General features: G+C 41.7%; 3 protein-coding genes across 4 annotated transcripts; all 3 read left to right on the top strand.

The window, feature by feature from the left end:
* The first annotated feature begins 592 nt into the window (after positions 1 to 592).
* nmt1a (N-myristoyltransferase 1a) lies at positions 593 to 10895 on the top strand. Its single transcript, XM_030057007.1, has 12 exons — positions 593 to 743; positions 2439 to 2544; positions 2739 to 2883; positions 3087 to 3205; positions 5029 to 5120; positions 5442 to 5558; positions 6631 to 6801; positions 6934 to 7042; positions 7845 to 8015; positions 8164 to 8328; positions 9352 to 9489; positions 9653 to 10895. Exons 1-12 carry the CDS (start codon positions 640 to 642, stop codon positions 9671 to 9673), a joined length of 1458 nt encoding a protein of 485 aa, XP_029912867.1. The 5' UTR covers positions 593 to 639; the 3' UTR covers positions 9674 to 10895.
* Positions 10896 to 11548: 653 nt separating this feature from the next.
* retsat.2 (retinol saturase, tandem duplicate 2) lies at positions 11549 to 20108 on the top strand. Its single transcript, XM_030056989.1, has 11 exons — positions 11549 to 11705; positions 12869 to 13051; positions 14315 to 14556; positions 15894 to 16095; positions 16213 to 16410; positions 16521 to 16640; positions 17044 to 17182; positions 17976 to 18085; positions 18214 to 18383; positions 18822 to 18981; positions 19076 to 20108. Exons 1-11 carry the CDS (start codon positions 11549 to 11551, stop codon positions 19222 to 19224), a joined length of 1830 nt encoding a protein of 609 aa, XP_029912849.1. The 3' UTR covers positions 19225 to 20108.
* Positions 20109 to 20459: 351 nt separating this feature from the next.
* Positions 20460 to 26399, top strand: cdk21 (cyclin-dependent kinase 21). 2 transcript variants are annotated; one of them, XM_030057020.1, is made up of 9 exons: positions 20460 to 20478; positions 20685 to 20723; positions 21493 to 21776; positions 21865 to 21997; positions 22501 to 22668; positions 22908 to 23017; positions 23300 to 23350; positions 24146 to 24278; positions 25469 to 26399. In XM_030057020.1, exons 3-9 carry the CDS (start codon positions 21547 to 21549, stop codon positions 25544 to 25546), a joined length of 903 nt encoding a protein of 300 aa, XP_029912880.1. In that variant the 5' UTR covers positions 20460 to 20478; positions 20685 to 20723; positions 21493 to 21546; the 3' UTR covers positions 25547 to 26399. The 2 variants fall into 2 exon arrangements, with proteins under 2 accessions (XP_029912880.1, XP_029912881.1); XM_030057021.1 differs by lacking the exon at positions 20460 to 20478 and having other exon boundaries at positions 20631 to 20723.
* The last annotated feature ends 204 nt before the right edge of the window (positions 26400 to 26603 follow it).

The following is a 26603-nucleotide window of genomic DNA, read 5'->3' on the forward strand; positions in this document are numbered from 1 at the left end:
CTTCCTGCCTTTACATATAAACAGAGGGGCAGAGAGCAGAAAGAATTGCATGTGCAGTTTTGCTTGCATTTGTCCATGTGAGTTAAACTCATTACAGGCTGATAAGCTGCAGGGGGATCCAGGAGGCCGGTGCACCACTCTCTGCAGGCCAAGGCCGGGCCAAAACCACAGTGCAGGATTATTTTTTATGTCTCCTCTTAAAATATTCTTACATGTTTTACAATCTGCAATTTTGCCCAAGGTTTCCCGTGCTTCATGTCAAATACTTCACTGTTTTATTTTACCCACAGGCGAAATGGCGAGATCACATGGTCTGTGCGTGAAAGAGAGACAGAAGAAAAGAGAGGGGGAGAGAGAGAGAGAGAGAGAGAGAGAGAGAGAGAGAGAGAGAGAGAGAGAGAGAGTGAGTAAATCCCAAACTGTAATCTGGGAATTTCAGGATCCAGAATTCAACATGAGCGAACACGGTGTATTGGTATTTATTTCAGTGCTCGTGTTCTTGTGCCAGGTTATTATGTGCCAAAAAGTTCCATAATGAAAACAGTGAAGACATTTTCATCACCGCCGCGAGCCAATAGCATGCACGCATCTTTAAAGGCATCGGGGGGCACGCGGTAGCGTCTCACTTCCTGGTTGAAGATGGCGGATGAGAATGAGACAGCACCGATGCCGGAGAAAGAAGATGTAGAAGACCACGGGCATTGCAGCGACTGTGAAAATGAAGAGCACCACTTTGACGACGGGTAAGGGCGCGGACGTTGCTCCTAACGCGGCGTGAAACTTGTCACGCTCTTCCGTACTTTTTTTTTTTTTGTAAAGCGAGCGCAAGCTAAGCCTCGGCGAGCTAGCTTAAGTCAAAATCGGCAATCCCGATGGAACGTGTCCCGCCCACTTGCTCGCGTCCTATTGGCTGGGGGCGTCTTGTGCTTGTGTCTTGTGTGACGCGATTGGCTGAGCGCGGCGTTCTTTTCCTGATGTGGGCGGGCTTTAGCGTTGGTTTCCCTTTGCCTTGCTTTTGATCGCAAGGCGTAGGGGAATGAAGGGATGGCTAGAAGAATACAAAAGTGGTCTTTAAACCCGGCCTTTTCGCAAAGCATGCGATTTACAGGCGCCTCTGCAGTCAGCTGAGAAAGTGTAGGTGATGTTTACGCTGACATTTTGACATATCAGCCGTTGTTAGCCACTACACGTAAGAAATGCCGTTCATGGCACCCCCCAACTGACATTTAGCGAGTTAGCTTGCTAGCTAGCTGTCAAACCCCCATTGTGTGTGAGTGGGTCTTGGTTCAAGGCGCTGGTCGCACTGAAAGAGAAAGCAGCAAAAAAAAAAAAAAAAAAAAAAAAAAAAAAAAATCCACGTTGTTCGTAAAGTAAACAGTCAGCTGATACACAAACGTGGTGCGCAAAATGGCTAATCTTAAAGCAACGCAGCTCTGATTAGCTCTTACTTCGATAGAAATCGCCTTTTGCTTTGCACTGGCTCCCCTGTCGCTGCCTATAAATGACAAGTTATATACATTAGACGAACATAACGCTTGCAGTTATCAAGGCGTGTCAATTAAAAGGGCTTGTGCATTGAGGAGAAAATGCAGTGAAGTTTGTTGCTGTAGGGGGAGCATGCGATTAACGAGGCCCATGAGTCAATATTTAATAAAGCAAACGCGAGCTTCACTGATGGCTCATTTGAAGCAACATATGTGAGGTTTCCTTGCACCTAACACACACATACACACACACACACGGACACACACATACAGGGAAACAAAGAGTGGTTCTAGATGATAACAGGACTTCTCTGTTGACATGGAAGCCTGTGGAACAAGCCATTGTATGTTTTGTTGTCCATTGTTGCAGTCACTCACTGACCCCTTGTACATACACACATATATACATACATACATACGTACATACACACACGTATACGCACACATAGGATGCACTCTTCCCCGGGGGTCATGTGATTCACCATCTGTCCTGGTGTTACAAAAACAGGCCAGTGCTTGGCCTCTCTCCCTCTTGGACACTAATGAGATTATCCTCTGTAAGTATGCGGTCTCTCTCAGGCCATAAGATGGGATACATGGGTGTGTGTGTGTGTGTGTGTGTGTGTGTGTGTATTGGGGAGGGGCGGTCATCTAGTTCCTACTGATCAGGAAAAGGGTTTTGTGACTGACAGGCAGTGGGATGGGGGTTACAGGACTACTTCTGAGAGATATCCCTCACCATCCTCTGCCTTGTTGTGCTTGTGATGGATACAGCCCATATGTTGCTCTTAGTTGCTCATCTGCCCTGCCTGCCCTTTTGAACTTGATTATCCTGGTTTTTCTCTGTGTGAAAGTGCATCCCAGACAGAGGCTTAAATGCATTTTGACTACTAACTGGATTTCCTCTGGGACAGCTATCTAATATGGAGGGCTTCTGCTTCTGTCCTGCTTCAGCGACAAGGGTCTTGGGGATGACACTGGGGCCAAGAAGAAGAAGAAGAAGCAGAAAAAGAAGAAGAAGTCAGGTGCCACAGAAGCTGTACAGGACCCCCTTGCCAAGGTATGTCTTGAGGGGGCAGCACAAATGTAATTAAAAATGAATTTGATGGTTTTACTTTTGGTTTGTCGTTTTCTGTTTCTCTTAGGGAAGTTGCTAGAAATGTGTATATTGACTACTCATTCTTTTACTTTTGTGAGTGAACTCTGGAAAGAGAATAGATTTAACAGATGATTCCCTCTTTACCCTCTGAACAGGTGAACTCATTGCCAGCTGATAAGCTGCAGGAGATCCAGAAGGCCATTGAACTGTTCTCTGTAGGCCAAGGCCCTGCCAAAACCATGGAAGAGGCAAGTCGGAGGAGTTACCAGTTCTGGGACACACAGCCTGTGCCCAAGCTAGGTATGAACTGAGACAGGGCTTCAAAAGTAAATCCACTTTCCAAGGAGAAGAGAGAATTTCATCAACATTTCACACTTGGCTTGTTTTATTTTCTCCTCACAAACTTGTACATCTACTCTTGAGTCTGTATTCTGTATCCCAGGTGTTTCACATCAGATAAATCTGTATATATATATATATATATATTTTTAACCTTCGTTCAGGGGAGATGGTGACATCACATGGCTCCATTGAACCTGACAAAGACAACATTCGAGAAGAGCCATACAGCCTTCCACAGGGCTTCAGCTGGGATGCCCTCGACCTGGGGAACCCCACTGTGGTAAGGAGTTGTACAGAAACACAAACATGCACATGCATTTTTGAAAATGGAAAAAAAAAATCAATACATTTTTTTTCTGGAGCTTAGAAACACTTAATGTTGAACTTGGCTTTGGGTAAAAGGCTAGGCATTATGACTGTGTTGTCCTCTCGTTAGAAATGTTTCTCGATCATGTTGGGATGATTGGTGATAACACAGCAAACAGGTTTTGTTAGAATGTATGGAACTCAGAAGCTGATTACATCAAACCTGATTTGCAGGCCAAATCTGCAGTCCATTTTTTACTAATGAAGGTCTTGTACTAAAACATCACAAATAAATATCTCATTCCAAGTTAAGACAGTTTCACTAGTCCATCTCCTGCGCACCTGTCTCATGAAATCACGTGTGAAGTGTTCTTCTGAAGTAGATATGAAAAGTATGAACTATGACATTTTTTTTCTATTTGTTTAAATTCCCAGTGAAGAATATTTGACATCAGAGCACAGATGTCATTTTGGATGATAAAGTAGTTTATTGTTTAACTCCAAACATCCTGTCTCCCTTACATATCTTTGTCATAAAAGTTTGATAATCGAGGAATCAATGCAAAAAACGTGTGTTTTATGTAAATATATCAGCTGATATGTTGATATACGCATTTTTTACTTCCTAATATCCATATCTGTATCGCTCTCCAAAATCCAGTATCGGTCGGGCTCTATTCTGAAGTCTGCAATCCAAAAGCAAACAAAGGTGTAGCTCCAGCACAGAAAAAACAAACGTTGGATATTGGGACTTTGTTTTGTTGTTTTCCCTCTGAAACTGCTTCACAGAGCTCTTGATACTAAGAATGCCAGTCTGTAATTAAATTTGTTAAACCAACTGTTGGTAAACATCCAAGCTCAAGAATAAGTTTGAGCAAAATTAATTTTCCATTGGCCTTGAATTGACAGTGTCTTATCTGTTAGGATTTTATATAAGTAAGATATTTTGGTGCTCTGAAAAGGGGAGTGATGGCCTGGGGGTAAAGCAGACGCAGCTAGGTTCTGAAGCTTTAATGTCTTGTTTCAAAGCCGCATGTTGTATAATTTTAATGCCACTACTGCCACAGAAAACGACTGAAGTATCGAGTTATTTGTTCACCTTGTGCTGGTGCCTGTGACCATTTACCATAATATCAGTGGCAGTTAAAGAGCGATAACCAGCCACATAAAGGAGGTTGATGCTTTAGTCTGTTACATTTGTAACCCAACTAGTTTTTCTAGTCAACACAAATGGTTTTGCTTACATTCAAAATTTCTCAACAGAATACATCCTTTGTAACTTGGGGGCTTAATAAGTATGATGAAGCCTTTCGTACCTCGAAAAAGACATTTACAAAGCGTCATGTTGGAATGTTTTTAGAGCAGGCATTTCTTTTACATTGTAGTGTGTAGTACATCACCCTCATGTCACGCTAGAAAAACATGTTATGTAAATAATACAGGATTCTGGTTTTACTAGTGTGCGCTGTAGCAACACCAGTGGTCACAAACTACATTCATACCAGTAATTAGTTTACATTACTTGCCATTTTTGTCGGCTTTGTGGCAGTTTTGCTCAGGATTATCAACCCGTGTATGTGTTTTGCTGATGTAAAAATAGACCAGAGAGAGATTCTGTTGAATTAATTGGTTTAATCAGTTGAATTAAATTATCCCTGTTAGACATGTCAGATCGCACATTTTGTCATTTTCTTTGACCCAGAAATTGTTTTTTCCACAGTGTGTCACCCATCTTAACATACAGTCTTGACTTTCTCCCAAATTCTGTGCATCTCTCTCTTATTCTCCTAAAATCAGCTCAAGGAGCTTTACACCCTTCTCAACGAGAACTACGTAGAGGATGACGACAACATGTTCCGATTTGACTACTCCCCCGAGTTCCTGCTCTGGTATTTCCTTTAAACTATACTCTATATTTTTCCAAATGAGTGCCAGGCACCAATACTGCATTTTTACCGTGCATTATTTAAAATGGCAATTTTGTCTGTGAAAGGGATTGTGTGCCCTTTTTTTTGGACTAAATGCTTAATTAATGCATGTTTTTTTTTTTGTTGTTTTTTTTTTGTTTGTTTGTTTTAAATGTATAAATAAAGCCCAGGGATGAATTTTCCTTGTTTCAGATCAGAATCAGAATCAGAATCTTTTTTTTTTTTTTTTTTTTTTTTTTTGAATTGTAATATAGCTGATGGCTGTATCTTTGTGTCTCTCAGGGCTCTGCGCCCCCCTGGCTGGTTGCCCCAGTGGCATTGTGGGGTGAGGGTCAACTCGAACCAGAAGCTGGTGGGCTTCATCAGTGCCATTCCCGCCACCATTCGCATCTATGACATGTAAGTGAACACAGCAATGAATTTTAAGAGGATCAAAATGCCTGCATGGACTGAAATTGAGGGGGACATTTTTTTTTCTTTGAAAGGAGGAAAAGTATTTCGTGTGGCTTCCTCTACATGGGATTCTTGTAATGTGCAGAATTTCTGATCTATACATGAAATAGCATGTTAACAAACCTTTTTACTAAGCATTAGCAACTCATTTCCACATTACACACACAGTGTACTGAAAACAGTGGTACCAACTGAAAAGACCTTATGCAGGAAACACTTCTCTATGAGACCTTACATTTCACACTATTACAAGATTTAATAAGAACACAGTGTAATGTATGTATTTGTCATAAATGTAGATCTGAAAAATGTGATTTAGCGCTGTACACATTAGAATACTAAACTGAAATTTAAAATGTGACATGATACAGAACAGATCTAAATATTACTCAGTACAGTAACATATGAAAATATTTTTTTATTTGCCGTCGTTGGGCTAAGAATAATATTGGGCATGTTCACACCCCATGTTCATGCGGCCGTTCACACTGTATACGGCCCTGGGCTAAGGAACCCCTTGGGCCTGGGTTAAGCAAGTGTTCAAACATAAACTTTCTAAAGTGAGCTAGCACCAACCTTAGCCGTGGGCCAGCTCATCTTGCTCCAGAGCAAGGTTAGCATGAACTTTTTGGAGCCAACCCCAGAATTTTCCCGAAGCACAGTGCCATCTCTAACCAGTGTGAATCAGGGCTAAGGGCAGTGGCTTTCTATTCATTCTATCCTCCATCCATCTGCACGGATGGACAGAATGTAGACCACCGGCCAGTTGTAGTGTTTGTGGAACAGACGTCCAGGGATTCAGGGTACAAGTATGGATCATCAATCCAGGGCTAACGCACAACCTAAGGTAAATGGATGCTTGTGTGTTCATACAAGCACACAAGCATTCATTTACCTTTTTGAATCCCATTCATTTACACATGATAAATAATCCCTGGCCTATCCTCAGCCTGGGGCTTAGGATAGGCCAGGGCTTAAGCAAGCACAGTGTTTACTAACTCTTCTTCTTACTATTTAGGGAAAAGAAAATGGTCGAGATCAATTTCCTCTGCGTCCACAAGAAGCTTCGCTCCAAACGAGTCGCCCCAGTTCTGATCAGAGAGATCACCAGACGGGTCAACCTGGAGGGCATTTTTCAGGCTGTTTATACTGCTGGGGTGGTGCTGCCCAAACCTGTGGGCACTTGCAGGTGGGTTAGGCAGAAAAGCTCTCCACGTACTTTCCCTGTCTTTGTTCTTTTGTCTTTTTTTTTTATTTTTATCACTGAATATGTATGGCCACTAAATGGAAGTGAATCCATTCTTCTTTTTTTTGTGTGCAGGTACTGGCATCGCTCTTTGAATCCACGCAAGCTGATTGAGGTGAAGTTCTCTCATCTGAGCCGGAACATGACCATGCAGCGCACCATGAAACTGTACCGTTTGCCTGAGGTTAGTGAATACTCAATAACCAGACCAATAAGATCTATACTAACGATGTGTCAGTGCCACAAGATACACAAATGATTAAATTAAATACTGCGAAACCAACAACTAACTCCTATCACTGAGTTAAAGTATAGAACAGACATTCTAGGCACAGTAGATTGACTTCACTTCAATAAAATAGACAAAAGACCAAAGTAAATGCAACAGGGCAATTGCATATGAAGGTGGAAATATGTAGAATTTTATACATATACCTGAGAAGTGAAGGCTGTGTCCAACAGCTTGACCCCCAACCCAAAAATCCACAGTCTTAGCTTCCCATTATTCTTGTGTCAAGATGAACCGGACTACAGGTGTCTGAGATCATTAAACTTACTGTTCTGAACAAACACAAGTGTTAACTTTTTAATATTTGTGGTGAACAATAACAATTGTTAGCTGACCAGTTTTCTATTCTTTAATGTGCCTGTAGTTACAGTCGCCAATATTAAATCAATAACTAGTAAAATTATTTGAACAAATCGACAATTTCTGTAACAGTAGGTCTGCAGGTCTGTTATGAATGATACAAGAATAAATATGTCATAAGGTTCAGTGAATCTGTATTTTTGGTAATAAAGAACAATAATGAGCACTTTGACACATGACGAAAAAGGTTTTACTTGCTGCTGTTATTGATACTAATATTGGTACAGATATTGATAAACAGTACCTATCTCTAGTGAATTTATTCCTGTACCTCGTTGTGGAAACACCACATTCTTCAGCATGCATTTATCCTCCTCCCATGTCCCTTCTTCTCCAGGCTCCCAGGACATCGGGTCTGCGGCCAATGACGAAGAAGGACGTGCCAGCGGTGCATCGCCTGCTTCGGGAGTATCTGAGTCAGTTCCACTTAGTGCCTGCCATGAACCCGGAGGAGGTGGAACACTGGCTGCTGCCCCAGGAGAACATTATTGACACCTACCTGGTGGAGGTAAATTCCACCAAATAGTCCCACAGATATCCTGTTGTCTTTGAATAATTCAGCTTAAAGAGAATACTTTCAGTGTATTGTACACCCAGATGCAGTTAAAGGTTAACGGGGCGACGTGTGTTTTTGTTTGTGTTGTTCCCCATGACAGAACGATGGCAAGGTGACTGATTTCCTGAGTTTCTACACACTGCCCTCTACCATTATGAACCACCCTGTGCACCGCAGTCTAAAAGCAGCCTACTCCTTCTACAATGTGCACACCGTCACCCCCCTGCTGGACCTGATGTCTGACGCCCTCATCCTGGCCAAATCGGTGTGTATCTCTTCCACAATATCAGGCCCGATTCAAGGGTGTGAACCTTGAATTTAACCTGATATCTTAAACCTGAGAAAAAGTTTCCCCACGCCTGACCGACCCATAAACCAGAACAAAGTGTTGCATCCATCTGAAGTCTGCGAAAAATCTGTCTGAACCTGAGCCAGAGGCAGCCATCACTTTCCAGAGCCTCAGTAAACCTAAACCTTTACAGGCCCAGTCTACATAGCTGGCCACCTTTTTTAAAATGGATGCACAATTTAAATTTATCATTGGGATTGATGGCTAACAAATTAAAGGAAAGACTGTGTTGGGCCACCACCACATAGGTTTTGAATTGGGTTGAAATCTGGTGACTGTGAAGGCCATAGCATTGTGAGCTACATGATTTTCATTCATTTTAAACATTTGATGTAGCTTTCATATGTTTATCAGATATTGGCTATCTGATTTTTTTTTTCTTTTTTTTTTTTTTTTAACGTTCATGCGAAAAGTACATTGTGCTCCCAATTTTACTTGTGGTTTCCAATATATAAAAGTTGGAGAAATTATTTCGTCATGTGTATCAGTAATTTAGGAACATTTTCAGGACATGTTAACAATACTGCCATAATACTGATAACCATTATTATTTTGGTCAGTATAATTGTGATATGACATTTTCATACAGTTTCATCTCCAGCTCCATCCCCTCTGTTGCATTCCAGACTCTATGCCAAGGCCCACTGAAGCTGCTCTGGCAGCTCAAGGCGGCTCAGCACTTTACTAAGACACTTTTAAGTTGGGTTTTCCCTTAATTGGTCACCCATCTGTATATCCACCATCCATTTAAAGTTAAAATATGTTGAAATATGTAAACTCTGACCCAAACAAGCCCATAGATCAGAAATTTCTGTCCTGTCCAAACCTGACCCAACACGACAGAAACAGTCGGGCCATCTCAAGCTTTACGTCACGGTTCTGCTGGATATTTCTTTTTAACTAACAAGTTTATTTTTACTTCTTCATTTCTATATGCAGAAAGGATTTGATGTCTTCAATGCACTGGATCTAATGGAAAACAAGACTTTCCTGGAAAAGCTTAAGTTTGGCATTGGCGATGGGAATCTTCAGTATTATCTGTACAATTGGAAGTGTCCCAGCATGGGGTCAGAAAAGGTACCCAGGGTCCACATGGCCCTTTATTATCCTGTCTTGTTTTTGTTTGTTTTTTTTAAAGAAGTATTATCGCATATTTGAGAAATACATAATAGAGCAGTGGTTTTAAAAAATCAGCTGTAGGAATTGTAGTTCATAACAGCTCCCCCTTTTTGTCTCTCAGGTTGGCTTGGTGTTGCAGTGACATCCCCTTATCGCCCCAAACTAGTGTCACCAACAGGGCAGGAGACCACACCAACGCACTGACCACCTGACTGATGGACTGATTGACTTCCTGCTTCAGGAACGGAAACCCACCGCCCATTTTTACTTTTTGACCTTTTGAACTTTGACCTGCACTACCGCTGCCAGGCAGGGAGCTGGAAGAGTCGGTCCCTCCTCCCGCTCTTCCTCCTCCCTCCATTACACGGACCTTAAGCCATTGTAGTTAACCATCCCAAACAACTGTATTACATCTGGGGCTGTCTCGATTGTACCAAACACACACGCACACACACAGACATACACAGACGGTTTGCACATATAACTGTATACCAAATGCTCACTGTTGGCATACTGACAAAACATACAATATGTAAATAATAACAAAAATAACAGCAAATCATCCCCTAACACATACACACTAGATCCTAATGTTTTATTTTATCCCTACGTGTTGGAAGCGCTTTTTGCAATGGATTAAATGTCATCCTTAAGTTTTAGAGAAAAAAAAAATCAAAATGATCCAAAAATATTTTAAAAATAAAAAAAAGCTCACAAAGATGAGGTAATAGATACCAAAAGTGGACGCAAGACAAGGGCTTCAGTCAAGATATTTTGTTTTGTTTTGTTTTTTTGTTTCACGCTTGAACCTGCAGGTTTGCCATCAAGCCCTCTGTTTTAATAGTTGAGTTGTTTCAACACTCTGCTTGCTGAAGATGTATGTGCCGGATTTGGCATTCCCTGTTTGGAATACTTCTTCCCATCTGTATTAACTGTAACGACCCACTCTCCAGCTTTCCACACAAACAGAAGAAGCCCGGTTCTGGTGAAAACAAAACACAGACTGATAACATGGACCAGATCAGTCGGGGAGGAGAGTCAGTATGGACAAAGGTGGACAGTCACGGCGAGGCTGAAGGGGCTCTGGTGGAGTTTGCTGAATGCATTCATCAGCAGGGACTGGGTTTCCGATGACACCTCTTGAATCGAGCATGAAAGCAGTCAGGAGCTCCAGGACATTGTGCAGGGTGGGTGGGACTGGGGACATGCCTCACTTAAAGTGTTTCTTATATAAAATGTCGGTGGAATTGCAACCAGATGTGAAAGAAATGGGTCCCATGGTGTTAATGATGCAGGGAAAGAATGTGAAGATGCAGGTGAAAATTTTTTTTTTGAGCAAAAATAAAATCTAGAAGTTGCTGTGAGGTCTTTGCATGGTTTTTGTTAAGGGGGATTAACATGTCTCATGTTTACACGGACGATATGTTTCATGTGTTCTTTTTCTCCCCTCCATCAGGATTGAATGGCCCTGAATCCATTTAATAAACTTCAAAATGAAGGAAGTAAATCATTAGACTGCAATAAAACTGCTTTCTGATGACACAAAGTCACCCCTCGTCGGCCTCAGATGGCGCAACTTGTGCAATTTTGAAAGTGGTCTGTTTTTCTCTATATAAAATATTGGTAATGCTACCGTTTAAACAGTAGTAAACAAGTCTATTTGTATTGTAATCACAATTGTTCGTAAATCCCCGCGGAGAGTAGATCTCTTTCTATCCATCAGAGGCGCCACCCACCACAGAAACGCACACATTTTTACTTAAAAAAGAAAAAATCTGTCCCTTGTATTGTATTTTTTGCAATGCACTTGATTTGGCTTGTGCTGCAAGACAGAGCAGCCCTTGTGTTTTCCACTCGCCCAGAGAACTTGACGGTGATTGGATAAAACCGCCTGGGGCGCCTGTGATTGGTCACCGTCCCGTGCGTATGGGCTATATTTTACGCACACCTTTGCCACACGCGGAAGTGATCGCACACGGCACAAGAGGCAGTCAGTTTCCTAGTGGAGGCCTGAACAATGTGGATCACCGTCGCTATAATTTGTGTCGGCTTGGTGTTGTTTCTGTTTAAATATGTGCTCTCCACGCCTGGACCCAACCCGTTTGATGCGGACACCCGCGAGCCGGTGAGGCCGCTGGTTTCCAAGAAGGAGAAAAATAAAGTGCTCAAGCAAGGTGAGTGGACTGTGTAGGTCAAATTACATAACTGCGATTTTTTTTTAAAAGATACAAAAATCACTGAGCGATATTAATGCAACAAAACATGTGTGCAGTGATCTGTTTAAAGCGTAATTTAATCCTAAATAGTGCGTCCATTCCCCTTGACACTGCCTGTTGTGGATCATAGGTATGTGTGCACTGTCATGGCTGCAGGTTCACAAAGAGAACAACCAGCAAAAATAAGAGCACAGGCTTTAGTACTGACATAGTAACATGAGGTGTTACATCACATTTAAACTTACCAGGGACAAGCTAATATTTAATCTGTGGAACAAGCTGCTCTTGTCAAATGTCAGTTCCTCGATTTCAATGTTGTGTCTATATTGTTAAACATAATATATTTTTTATTTAAAAAAAAAAAAAAAAATCATGTGGATATGATGACCAGGCAGGTAGAGGTAAGTTGTAGAACAGCTAGGACAGAGCAATAAGCTCAGAAAGGTGTATTCCCCTACTGTAATGCAGCCTTTACAACCAGGAAGAGACAGCACACGTGCCATATCACAAGATATAATATCCAAAATGTCAGGTGATATCTTGTCTAATATGATATCAGTATAATATGGATATATTGATCAGCTTAATATTGTAGGTTTTATTGATTTTTCCTTGTTTCTCTTGTTGTCCTTTGGTTCATACTGGCTTGATATAAATGCCAATGATTGCATCGTTTGCAAAATTTTGTGTTTGTAATGGAAACCCGATCCTTAGGGGTTTGTTGAAACGATTCTTTCCTAACTTCAGTTTTTATAGCCATGTAATGTTGCTCTAAAATGATTGTGACACTAACTGTGAAGGGAAACGAAGGAGTGGAGAGTGCACTGTGCAGTGTACTTTGGGGTTTTAGTTTGTAAAGACAAAAAAAAAAAAATACTGAGGGTAGGGGTTAACAGTATACACTATGAAAAAGGAGGGTCCAAGGCATTCTTCAAAAGTAAAGTTTTCATACAGTTCAATGAACGATAAACGACTTTAAAACCCTAAACATGTTTCAGCATGGGCCTTCCATCAGGGAGTCTGCCCGACACAGACCATAACAAGGCCAGTGATGAAGATAAGAGCCGCTGCATCCTCAGATCCACTATTGTCGTGACCATATTTTGTCAACACCCCTGCAGGTTTCCTGGTCAACAAAATACCCGAGCAGCTGGACGCCATCGTCATTGGCAGTGGAATCGGCGGGCTCGGGATAGCGGTGCTGCTGGCCAAGGTTGGGAAGAGAGTCCTGGTTCTGGAGCAGCATGATCGGGCGGGCGGCTGCTGTCACACCTTCACTGAGAAGGGCTTTGAGTTCGATGTTGGTAAGAGCATTGGTCCACTGTATGTTTTGTGTATTATGTGCTCACTTTACTATTAAGAAACATCCTCCCAATATCAGGGAAGATACTTGTGGTGGCCTTGTATTTTATCCGTTTGAAATTTCATGAAATGGAAAAAACACCATAGTTTTAAAACACACCTCGATGTAAAGACAGAGCTTCACACAGCCAGGGAATATTTAATACCCACCAATACCTTGCCTATAAACGCCTCCCTCTCATATTACACACACATAACCAGCCAGCATTCCACAATCAAGTCCTCCAATCCATAGATTCTTTTATCTACAGGAACAAGCCATCTTTCCATCACTCTGCTTAGTAAACCCTGATGTTTAAAAAAAACAAAAAAACAGTTTTTCTCATGTATTTTTGTGGGTTATGATGATATAATCTAATCAGACTGTCTCCAAATCCTCTGTTATCACATCAGATGTCATTTACAGCTCTGCCATGTGTGCCCTTCAGCACGCATCAGTGCTGTCATCTTGCACAACCTGCCACTTGACATCCAGCTCACCAGATGATATTAAAGAGGCAAAGGTCCTCCTCACATTAGATGCTGATGTTACAGCGGCACCATTAACAGAAATCCATGATGCAGCGACATCACACATTAATGCATTTTTTTTTTTTTTTTGTGATTTATCCTGGTCTTTATTTGTTGCACCTGCTGCTGTGCTATCATTGCCTGATTTGCATGATTGTACAGTTTAGTGCTTATTATTTAATGCCATGTGCTGCTGGATCGACCGTTGTTCAATCTGGTTGTGTTTCACTCAGTACCCCGCTCTTTGTGATTTCCTCATAGCCATGCCTCGACGGTAGACAGACATAACACGGTGTTGTAAAATCTCTTATCACAGAGATTAAAGCTGCATGCTGCGACTCCTCACATGGGCTGCTCCAAGTGGAAGCAAGTGATAAAATCCTGTAACATGCTGTCAGGAAACAACACACAACGCTCATGATCACAGCTTTATAGACTTTATATTATACCTTTAAGCTTTAATTCATCAGCTCCTGCAGGTTAAGTGTCCATAGCCAGCACCAGAATTTATTTTGGGCAAATAATGCAAACCTAAGGGGAGAGACTCTTCTCTATCTGCAGCCACCTTTGTCATTTAGGCTGCTTCTTGACATGAAACATCTTGTTAGAGCAGATTCAAAGAAAAACCCAAAAGATAAGTCTTGGCCAGCATGAATTCCTGCTGCGTCCTGACGCCGTCTGGCCTCCTCCCACAGGAATCCACTACATTGGTGATCTGCTGGACCACAAGCCCTTCCGCTGCATGCTGGACCAGATGACCAACGGGCAGCTTCAGTGGGAGCCTCTGGAGAATCCCTACGACCAGGTGGTGCTGGGACCTCCCGAAAACCGCCGCGTCTACCCCATCTACAGCGGCAGGAACCGCTTCCCCGACGAGCTGAAGAAGTGCTTCCCTGGAGAGGAGAAGGCCATCGACGAGTACATGAAGCTGGTGAAGGTAGAGACCTGAGAGACACCTGATTTTTTTTTTTTCACAACTTCACATCTATTGTATTGAGCTGCTGTGAGACAGGGAAACCTCACCAAATCGCACACAAACTATTTGGATAGATAGATTGCACTAGTATTGAGTTGGAAAATATCTTATTTTATCTTATCTTATTTTGTATTTTGAGTAAACTAGACCTTTAATTGTGTGTAGTAGCTAGGGTTGCACTAATGCATTGGATTGCCAGCACATCAGGCTGATATTGGGCTTTTACCGAATATCAGATGTCTGCCAGTGAGTAGTGCTATGAAGTCTTTTGTGAAGTACATGTGCACTCGTTTTCATTTCATTTCTCAGTAATATAATGCGTGAATTATTTTTTCATTCAAAGTCCTAATAGAGTCGAGATACAGTGTCACATGATGCTGTTACAGAGGTTTTTCCACCCTGATGAGAATAAAACGCTGCAGGAAAACACTTTTTCTTTGCATGAAAATGTAAGGATGTTAAATATCAGCATTAAATATGGGCAGCTGACACAGAACAGAAATATCAGTATCTCTAACATCCTTCAAAGATCCATATTGATCCCCGGTGGTCGCAGACAGAAACGTGATCTGTTCACGGGGGTAACATGTTGAGCGACGATGCGTCCATTAGTTTTCTTATCTAGGCCTTTGCTCTACTTGATTAAATGTGTGAATGCCTTTCTCTCCTCGTGCTCTGTGGGTATAAACTGCACTTTGGCACAGAGAGGCCTCACTGGATTCCTGTTGCTGCTGATATTCCTGTGCAGGGCAAGGGTTGCTAAATCAAAGGTTACAGAGAAATGATCAAGCTGTATTATTTTAAATGTTACGTAATGCAAGCCAAGCAGAGTTCCATCACTGTTTTGTTGATGCACCCAGAACAGTGTAGTCTGATAAAGGAGGATACATTGTAGACTGTGTACTTATTTATTTTTTTGCACTTAGTATTGTGGTTAGGACTAGGACATTTTTTTTAATTTGAATCCCAGAGTGCAGTTCTGTTGTTGAGAAGGGACAATTTAATATGCTTATTCTAGTGTTAATGTATTTCTATAAACATCCATACATCTGTATCTACCCAAGTATAGTGGATAAGTATATATCCACTTTATTTCTCATACAAGACACCAATTTCTACTTTGAGAATACAAATGGGATCATTTATGGAAGTCGTTTTCATTTTCACCCAAAGACATTTTTTCCCCAGATAGTTTACATTGCTCACTATGAAAAAGAAAAAGACTTGACTGTTCACGTGCCAGCCTCTCTGCCGGCCTCGCGCCCAGCCTCTGCATGTCTGTTTGTTTTTTTCTCCAGAAAGCAGGACGTGGTATTTGGCTCCTGGCTCTGCTCAAGCTCTGCCCCGTGCCCCTGGCCAAGTTCCTGGTCTACACGGGCCTGGCCAATCGTCTGTCTTTCTTCTTCAAAATGGCGTCCCGCAGCCTGACTGATGTGGTCAATGAACTGACGCAGAACAAGGACCTCAGGGCCGTCTTCACCTACATCTTCGGCACCTACGGTAGGCCAGGCTGCAGTGTTGTTGGTTCACCTGGAAAATGTGTTTATACTGAACGTTATCTCTCAAATGCTGTGCTGTTTACACTTTTAAATGTTTCGTTTGATCTGTGACCCACAGGCAACATGCCGAAGGATGCCAGTTTCTCCATGCACAGTCTGCTGGTCACCCACTACCTGAACGGTGCCTGGTACCCTAAAGGCGGAGCCAGCGAAATCGCCTACCACATGATCCCCATCATTGAGAAGGCTGGGGGTGCTGTCTTAGTCCGCGCGCCTGTCAAACAGATCCTGTTCAACGATTCCAAGCAAGCCTGTGGTGGGTAGGACAGTTGTGTTCGATCAGCTCCGTTTTCTGTGAAAGCAGTCAGAAATAATTCACCGGGTTTGTTTTTCTTATTGTATTTTCTTTTGTTTTTGTGGTTTCAGGTGTGAGCGTTATGAAAGGCCAGGAGGAAATCCATGTGCGTGCCCCTATGATCATCTCTAATGCCGGCATCTTCAACACCTACCAGAAGCTGCTGCCCAAAGATCTCCAGGCCATGCCAGGTCAGGGAAGATCTGGGACTCAGCAGGGGGTTGGGGAGAAAACACCTGTGATACATGTAAAGGCCACCACACTGGATGCAATTTGACCTGCAGCTGGTTTTCCTGTCAGTTCATTTTATTTATGTAGAGCAACCAAAATGCTGGGTGGAAAGGCTCACTGGAGTCTTCCTCTCAAATGCTAGTAAACAGTTTAACACTGCATCATCTATTTATGGTGTTTAATGTTTTACCTGCGTGCCACAAGATCTACAAAGCAGGGATGAGTTTGACATCCTCGGAGGCGAGCGGGTTTTGAACAGAGCGGCGACTCCACATGATGCATCGCATCCGGTGTAATTCAAATTTGCCTTCATCTCACTTTTGTCACCCATTTGTAAATCTGAATGTGGTCTTCTCCCTGCAGCTATCCAGAGGCAGCTGAGTATGATGAAGAACGGCGAAGGCGGCTTGAGCATTTTCCTCGGTCTTGATGGAACCAAGGAGGAGCTGGGACTCAAAGCAGACAACTACTGGATCTTCAAGGAGAACAATTTCGATGAGCTGTACGTTGACTTTTGTCCTCTCAGTTGCTTCTTCTAGTTGGTTACGACCGATCATACGTCTTCCAACTAAAGGCTGCGGTTTAGCTTGCTGCTTTTTCCAGGTGTCTCAGCTTTCCCTTAATCCGCTGTACAGTGGTCCCTCGTTAATCGCTAGTTACGTTCTAAAAATAACCCGCAATAGGCGAAATCTGCGAAGTAGTCAGCTTTTTTACAATTATTATAGATGTTTTAAGGCTGTAAAACCCCTCACTACGCACTTTATACACTTTTCTCAGACAGGCATTAACATTTTCTCACTTTTCTCTCTTGTTTAAACACTCTCAAAGTTCAAACCTTCGTAGAAAAATAAGTCCAGTAAAAAAAAAAAAAAAAAAAGCATGCAAAATTGCACTAAAAAAAATCCGCGAAACTGCGAGGTGGCGTTATAGCGAGGGACAACTGTATACACATTATATGTCCAAATGTGCATTATAAGTTTCTATAAGTGTATTGTGAGTGTGAAAGGTCAAACTTCTAACCACAGCAATACAGGGCAGTGGATGAAAAATATCAGGACCTATTTTCCCTGCGAATACATGGCCTGGTAAGGTAGATCGACGCCCACTAAAGTCCACTCTGGTCGTGGTACGAAAGTAACGGGGAAGAAAAAATGTTGCAGCAGGATTTTTTTATACCTTGAAATAATGGAGACTTGTGCAAAAGGGTGAACTACACACACTAGGAATATTTTTTAACTGGAAAAACTCCCCGAAACATGACTTAAATTCACCAGATGACCCGTTTTCTCTAACAGGGTGGTCAAATATCTGGAGGGAAAGCGGGAGGATTCAGCCAAAAACGTGCCTCTCCTGTTTGTAGCCTCTCCATCGGCTAAAGACTCCACCTGGGAAGAACGGTCACCAGGTACAGACACCAGAGTGAAGCATTTGATTTGCTGAATCTCTCCAGAAAAGTGCATTTGTGCTGTTTCCGAGAAGTTTGCAGGACAACTCAACCACTCCTCTCTCTTTTTTTTTTCCCCACTTCCCCAGGCAAATCCACCCTGAGTCTGGTCAGCTTTGCCAAGTACGAGTGGTTTGAGGAGTGGAAGGACGGCAAAGTGACTAACAGAGGGGCTGACTACAAAGAGCTGAAGCAGGCGTTCATCGACTCAGTGCTGGAGGTGGTTATGGAAGTCTTCCCCAAGATTACCAGGGACAAGGTAAACATCCATCTTTACTTATTTATTTGTTTTTATTTATTTATTTATACATGACACTCTACGCCACTCTCAGAAAATCTACATTTTACCAAGTCATTTAGTCTCATTTGTTGTTAAAATCTTCTTTTTTTTTTTTAAGTGAAAAAATCCACCAATGCGATTAGATAATCCCACTTGTTTCCAAATACCCCACAGGTGTTTACAGGTTTGTTTTAATTAAGTGTCATTTTCTTGATCCTAGGGGGGCAACCCACCTTTTTCTGCCTTGTCTCATCATATTTATACATGTTACCAACCAAAAAAAAAAAAAAAAACTGAAACAAGTGGATTATGTCATCTCACTGGCGGATTTTTTTCACTTGTTTTAAGAAAAACAAGATTTTAACACTGAATACTGCCTGTTTGTCTTTGTGTTTGTTTGTTTGTTTGTGTGTGTAGATTGAGTACGTTGACTGTGGAACCCCCATCACTAATACATACTACATCGGAGCTCCCAAAGGTGAAATCTACGGCGCCGACCACGGCACCGAGCGGTTCAGCGCTGAGCTCAACGCCACAGTGAGACCTCAGACTCCACTGAAGAACCTCTATCTGACAGGTCAGTCCAGTCCCCATTACTACCAAAAATGGATCATTGACATCTATCACATAGTCTCAGAGTGGATTTTTTTTTTTATGTGTTTGTTTTCCAGGCCAGGATGTGTTTGTGTGTGGCTTCGCCGGGGCTCTCGCCGGTGCACTCACCTGCGGCTCGGTCATCCTCAACCGCAACCTGCACCTGGACGCCATCGCCTTGGCCAAGAAAACAAAACTTATGAACGCAAAAGCAAAGGGAGAGTAACTGTGCGGTGGAAGACTGCACTCAGCTAAGTCACCATTGCATAATTAACCAATACAGGAGGGGAGCTCACACACACCCTGTGTAAGGAGGCTCACAGCACAAAGACAGCCCCTGGACGGCTTTGCTGCTGGATCTCATGCAGCATCCAACTAACCAACAATTGAACTACTGATGAACAAATAAGCTCCTAATGCTAAACCGAAGAATGAAATTGAATGGTCCATACTAAGCTATACTGGATTTTGTTTTGTAAGCTTTATTTATGACCACTGTGAGACATTACGATAATCTACTTGCAGCTATTTGACATGTGTATTCATCTGCTGATCAGTAACTACATCTGGTTCATACGCTGTTCTGTTGTGTGCGATTTGGCTCAAAACCGGTCTGTGCACTTCACTCGGTACCTAAACTATGCAGTGTGTTTTGCTTGTGTTTTTTTTTTTTTTTTTTTTTTTAAACACAGTTTCAGAGGTTTTTCTTCTGTTGTTCCAAGTGCACAAACAATAAATTGGTATCCAGTGCTCTGTGCCACTGTTTTTCAGAACTACATGGATTTTTCATTATATCTCTCTCTCTCTCTCTCTCTCTCTCTCTCTCTCTCTCCTCGCTGCATGCTGTATTACATTATTCATCATGTGTTACCTTATCAACTCCTCAGCTGCTGTACAATGTGAGGCAGTACGGGTTGTTTTCAAGAGCGAGGGGCGGAGAAAAAAAATGCAGCTGCTTCTTCCACACCTGACCCAACCTGCCCTGTGTGGACTTTTCACTCACTTCATTGCAGTGCTGCTTGTCAACTCATACTTCCAAGTTTGAAAGCTAGAAGACTTTCAGCACACCCAAGTGGTTGAGGTCAGAAATAAAAAATGAAGTGGACCCACTTTGCAGGATGCTGCTCTTTTATTTTAGACATGAAGTGAAAGCTGTTTTATACCATAACGGAAAAAATGTGCAGAATGTATCAGAATCAGAATGTAATTGTTTAAATCAATCTACCGGTATTAACCAAACACTGAATGCATCATATTTACCACCAATTGCTGATGCAGTTTCTATTCTTTCATTTCTCTGAGTCAAATTTCTGCAACTTGGACAACACAGCATGCTCTTGTGTGTGGGTAAACTGCTCATTGATCATTAAGTTAAGCAAAAAATACTCAACAAATATTAAAACGGGTATTCCATCACTGTTGGTCTCATAAAATGTGAGACTTGCTAATACATTTTCCACGCTTATTTGCACCAAACAGGGTAAGTGCTGTTCTTTTTTTTTTCCGCCGGCACCTGAACGCAGCACAGCCTGTGTTGACAGTGCGGCTGACAGGCCACGTGAAAAACGAGTGGGCGAAGAAATATTCAAATTTTGAGCTTTCTGATTAGTTGTAAGGCGAAGGGGTGTGATTTTCCCATAATTTCACTTCTGCTTGCTACAATTATGCGGCATCTTCCCCCTGCAGGCCGCGGCATGGCGACCCAAGTGCTGTGGACAGTCTGAGGTAACCTGAAAGTCAAGCTTCACCGCTGTGTGTGAAGTCGGGATTAGCTACCAGCAGTGAAGGAAAACGTCTTTATTACAGTTCTGCTTTATGAAAAGATGAGTGGTAATAATCCCCCGCTGGTCAAATCGATAATCTCAGATGATGAACGTTAGCTAAAAGTTAAAGTAACTGAGCTAGCTTAACATCTCACTTACATGATAGATAGATAGGCTTCTCAACACTAACAGAAATATTTATCTTTAGAAAAATTAAACTCAACAAATAAAATAAATAAAGTGGATCAATGCAAAGCATATAAGAAAAAAGAAAAAAAAACTTTGCATACCCCATATGAGTAATAAAAACATAAAATATACTAAAATATATGTATAGATATATATAGTTGAACCTTTGCATATACTGTATGTATAATGAAATTTATCTGTGAAAGATCTATAGAACAGAATATGTTATGTAATATAGATGTATATTTACAATGCATAATTTTAAGCATAATTTCCATGTGGCAGTCCCTGATGAACTGTGTGGCAGAGACCATCAGACTTGATTTATATTTTTATAACATATAATTCAACTTATAAGCATACATTGAATAAAATTAATAGATTAAATGATTAAATAAAAGATATACCTATACACACATAAAGTAAATGTGCCTATCTGACATTTAATTATGTATTGGTTTTTATTCTGTGTATACATATGTATCCCATTTGTCTGTCATGCTCAGTATATTTATGAATATCTAACCCTTTCACTTTTGCAGAGGTAAAGTTTTTATCCCTGTGAAAGCCCAGGTTGATGCCCTGCATCGGCGTTAATGATGGACGTGAGCTCTGCCCCTCTGAGCTATGAGATCCTGGCACAAGTCGGCGAAGGCACCTACGGGAAAGTGTACAAAGCCAGAGAGCTGGGTGAGCGACAGCGCCTCCTAGCGGTGAAGAAGTTGAACATCCCCGGAGATTCGGAGATGGGGATCCCTGCGTTCATGATCCGTGAGGTGGCCCTGCTGCGCAAAACGAAGTACTTCAACCATCCCAACGTCGTGAGGTGAGTGCACGTGTTGAGGCGCTGCAGGAGACACACAGCGTGGTTCTGCCGCGTGCATTTTCTCATCTCGTATCCACTTATTGTCCAGGTTGTTGGATGTATCTGCTATGCCAGTGGGCAGGAGAATGGACCTCACGCTTGTGTTTGAATACATCGATCAGGACCTCTCTACATACCTGGCCAATGTTCCCACCTCCGGACTGAATCGTGACATCATCAAGGTGTGAACTCAAAACCTGATTTATCATCCACACACACACACACACACACACACACACAAATTACTCCAGCTGACAGATTCGTTTTCCTTGAATTCAGAAGATATAGTTTCATACCGTTGTTTTCATACCATTCTGTGTCTTTAAATTCCAGTTTCTTTCAATTTGGCTGTTCCCAACACAAATGTTAAGTTTTCCTCTGTGATTTTTATTTCCTGACAGCGTGGGAAAGTCTCTTACCCAACACTACGACTTGCTGTTTAAACCAATACAAATGAAATTCTCTGCTTGGGTTTGCTGCCTCTTAAGATAGGGTGAATCGGTTTTATTGTACCCCTGAAGGCATCTCACACCACAGTGGAATGATTTCTCTGATATAAAATATAATATTTATGAAAAAATCACAAGAATCAGGGACAGCAAGCTGATTTTATGATATACCCCTATCGAATGCCCTCATAGAGGCAGAGTAGGAAGTGCTGCCATGCTGCCTCCTGTCTGTACAGGATGTGATGCTGCAGCTGCTGCAGGGCCTGGACTTCCTGCACACCAACATGGTGGTGCATCGTGACCTGAAGCCGGATAACATCCTCATCAGCAGCTCTGGACAAGTGAAGATCGCTGACTTCGGGCTGGCACGCATCTATACCTTTAACATCGCCCTCACTCCAGGTGTAAGTGAAGCAGCACGTCCCCCGTTTGTAAACTGGCAGACATTTTGGCTCCATCTGACTGACAGAAAGCGTAATCACGGAAAACAAAAAGAATGGACAGAAAAATGGACAGAGAAATCGAACTGTAAACTGTTTGCTGCTGTGCTTCCATTCTCCAAGGCATTTAGAGGTCAAAAACAGTGTCTTTATTTCTTATTCTCCCTCTTTCTCCTCTCATTGCTCCCTCGGTTTCTTTCCAGGTGGTGACTCTGTGGTATCGAGCTCCCGAGGTGCTGCTGAACTGTGTGTACATGTCCTCAGTGGACATGTGGAGCGCCGGCTGCATCTTCGCCGAGCTCTTCCTCCTGAGGTAGCTGAGTCAGTGTCTGGCTCCCAGCTCACCATACCATGTGCCACTCGATAATGTTTTTAAAGCCCGAGAGGTATGACAGAATGTGCACTTGTCAAACAAGAGATAAAGCAGCCACGTTGCAAATGCCTTGTGCCTTGCCACATCATAGAATAGAATAGAAAGCCTTTATTGTCATTATACAAGTACAACTCAATTAAAAGAGAGCCCAGAGCCGGTGCGTCCATGCGTGCCGCCATCAAGCAGCACAAATCTCTCTGAAGACTTTATTTTGTCCTGCAGGCCGCTGTTTCGGGGATACACAGAGGCACAGCAGCTCCAGAAGATCTTTGAGTGAGTGTTTTTTCATTGCATTATATCTGTGATAATAGTGTTTGTGTTGTCAATCTGCCTGTTTGCATAAGATGTAAAATCAGGCAGGGCTTTTGGTCTGCAACACGTGCTCAATATCTGAACAAAAACTTAAAACAACTGTGTAATGTCTAGCATCAAACTAATTATTTTATTCTAATGATTTCACGATGACATAACCTCAATAATAACGAAGAAACACGCACTTCTCTCTTGAACTTGACTGACTGACTAAGGGAAACTTCTGAAACTTTACACTAGGCTGAAAATGGCAGAAATGCAGACAGCATCTTGTATCTCTCCAACTGCAGTTATCAGTCATAGATCTGGAACTGGCTGACTCTCATCCATGAGACCTAATGAGCCCAAGTGCCTTTGGAAGTCTGCCACCCATCCATTTCATTTCATCCATAATAGCCTGGCTATTATGTTTGTACTTTTGCAGGTTAAAGATAAAGAAAGATAAAGATATTTATCCACATAGCCATAATGCAGTCTATCCAGTTAGACAGTTTATTTGTGATATGGCAAAGTTTCCAATCTGCCACAATCTTCCCTGTTTCCCAGCACTGTCGATACAATGGGGCAGAATTGTTATTTTTTGTGGAGCTCAAACAGCTGTTGTTGGTGAGGAGGTTCACTCCAATGCATCTGCCTCTAATTCATACTTGTTTTGACTGGATAGATATGGATTGCCGGTGGATTTATGTTTTATATTTTGAGTGAACAGCTCCTTTAAAGGTGCAGTCTAGCTGTTCCTTGCCTTGTGGTTGTCAGGGTGATCGGTTTGCCCAGTGAGGAGGACTGGCCCAAGGAGAGCCCGATCTCCTACTCTGCCAGCTGGGGACCCAAAGGCCCCTGCACCCATCTGCTGCCCAGCCTGGGTCAGGAGGAGAGCGACCTCCTGAATGTGAGCCGCCTCCTCTCTCTCTCTGCAGAAATTAAATGCTGAAGCGTTGTCTTTGGACAATTGCAGTCATGCATCGAGCAAAAAATAATATGTTACCTGAACCCTTTCATGTATGGTGTCCACCACAGAGGACAGATTTTAATGGCCATTTTTACTAAATACATTATGTTACCATGTCCATATACCCTGTAAAGAGTTCCATTTGATCATTACTTTTCTATCTTTTTGACCTTTGACAACATAAATTCAAAATAGCCAAAGGAAAGGGACCTTAAGAATAATCATGTTAACTGCTTTTATCCAAAGAAAGTCAGACAAGTTAAAAAAAAGTAAAAAAAAAAAAAAAAAAAAAAATCTCCTGTGAGTGAAAATTCACCTGTCCACTGTTTTGGACATCATGCATCACCAGGGATTTTTCGCCTGTTTGGCCTTTATGTGTGTTCAGTCATTTTTGTAAATTAATAACCATTGTCAAATTCATCAGCGCATCACTTCTTTATTTTACACCTAACTTTACCACAGCCTCATGCCAGTGTTATTACTGTGCACTTTCACTGTACTACAATTTTTCCAGTGTTTTTCTGTGTCATTACATTGCTCACCTAACTGTGTACTTAGAGATACCTTATTATACACAGGACATATTTCTGAATAATTAGATATACCTAAGTATGCCGAATTATGCAATTGTTACCCCAGTAACAATAATATTTATGTTGATAATAAAACTAATTCTTGCAATTTACAGAGTTGATACAGTTTAATGTTCATTTATGTTATTTATTGTATAATTTTAGTTAAACACATATTTTCTGCTGGCCTATGTGAAATTGCATTGAATCACTTTCCCATTGATACCACTGATGCAGGTTTCCACTGCAGTGGCTAAATCTTTACCTCCTTGAAATTAAATGGTAAAAAAAAAAAAAAAAAAAAAAAAAACAATCCCTCACATGATTTGATACTTTCTCACATGTAAGAAAAACATAACAAAAAATATTGATCATCATGATTTAATAATTCATGCATGCCAGGGTTCAAGTTCCAGGAGCAGAAAACAGGCACTTTTGATTAATTCAATCCTTACTGTATGGACAGATAAAAACAAACAAAAAAAATCCTGAGATTGTGAGCAGTAATTTCTGCCAAGTGTATTTTATTCATAAGGATCAATTTTCCTTCACTTGCAGCAATTTCTAGCATTCAGACCAGGCAGTCGCATCTCAGCTGCCAAGGCTCTGGCTCACCCTTTCTTCCTGAGGCGCTGAGGATTTCATTCAAGCAACGAGCGAAGCAAAGAAAAGATCGTCTCGCTTGGGCTCGCCCCACCCTGGTGTGTGGGATACCGAGGAGTCTTGTGCCATAAAATCCACCGCACCTCATGTTTTCAGTTGCTTTTAACATTTATTTCCAGTATCATGACAATCCTAATCTCGATTTAGATGAAAACTTGTGTGGCCAGGTTTCAGTAACACAGGTACACCGTGAAGAATATTTAGCTGCACTCTGAGAAAGTGGCTCTTATGACACAAACACCCTCAGTATTTACACCGCAGGTGACAGTGGACACGTGTTGATGACAGTATTTCGTATCAAAACTGATATTTTGTAAAGAAAAACATGAGGCATGTTTTTGAAGAATTACTACCTTAACTGATAACGCTCATACTTTCTTTACTTTGTTAGATGAAGCTGCACATTTGACCATCATCCGACCTGAGTTGCTAAAGCATGCATTCCTCTTTGATTTTGTTTCTGCTCGCCTTTTTTTGTTAGATATTGAGCTGTTTAATGGCACTAAACTCTATTTCTTCCACACCGACATGATCTATGAAACACCTTGGTGAAGAATGTGCTGTGAATAAATGTGTGCATGTAGTTATTATTTAGCAATGTTGCTATTAATCCTAGAAGTCAGGTTGCTACAAACTAATGAAAATGCTGTTCGGTGCATCATTTAATTGATGAGGTGTTTTTGGTTTGTTCCACCTATTCCTCTCGTTCTGCACAGATCTGTAGGATGCACTGACTTTTTTTTATTTTATATGCACATTTATGGTGCAATCAGTGGAATTGAAGACACCTTTATTTTTGTTTACACTGACAGTTTGTACGAGATATTCTTTTCTTAAATATATTCATGCACAAGTTATACTGTTCATTCAAGAAACTTTAATATAAATATTTCTCTTTGAAACTGGTTTCTGTGTTTTGAATGCACCGTGTTGCTGACATTTTTCCTGTACTGCTTCCTTTATACCTGATGCCTTTGAAATGTGTCTGAACAAGTTAAATCTCCTGTCTCCTCCTGGAAATATGTTTGAA

The sequence above is a fragment of the Myripristis murdjan genome, chromosome 8 (genome assembly GCF_902150065.1).
Source record: "Myripristis murdjan chromosome 8, fMyrMur1.1, whole genome shotgun sequence".
In the NCBI taxonomy this organism is placed as follows: domain Eukaryota; kingdom Metazoa; phylum Chordata; class Actinopteri; order Holocentriformes; family Holocentridae; genus Myripristis; species Myripristis murdjan.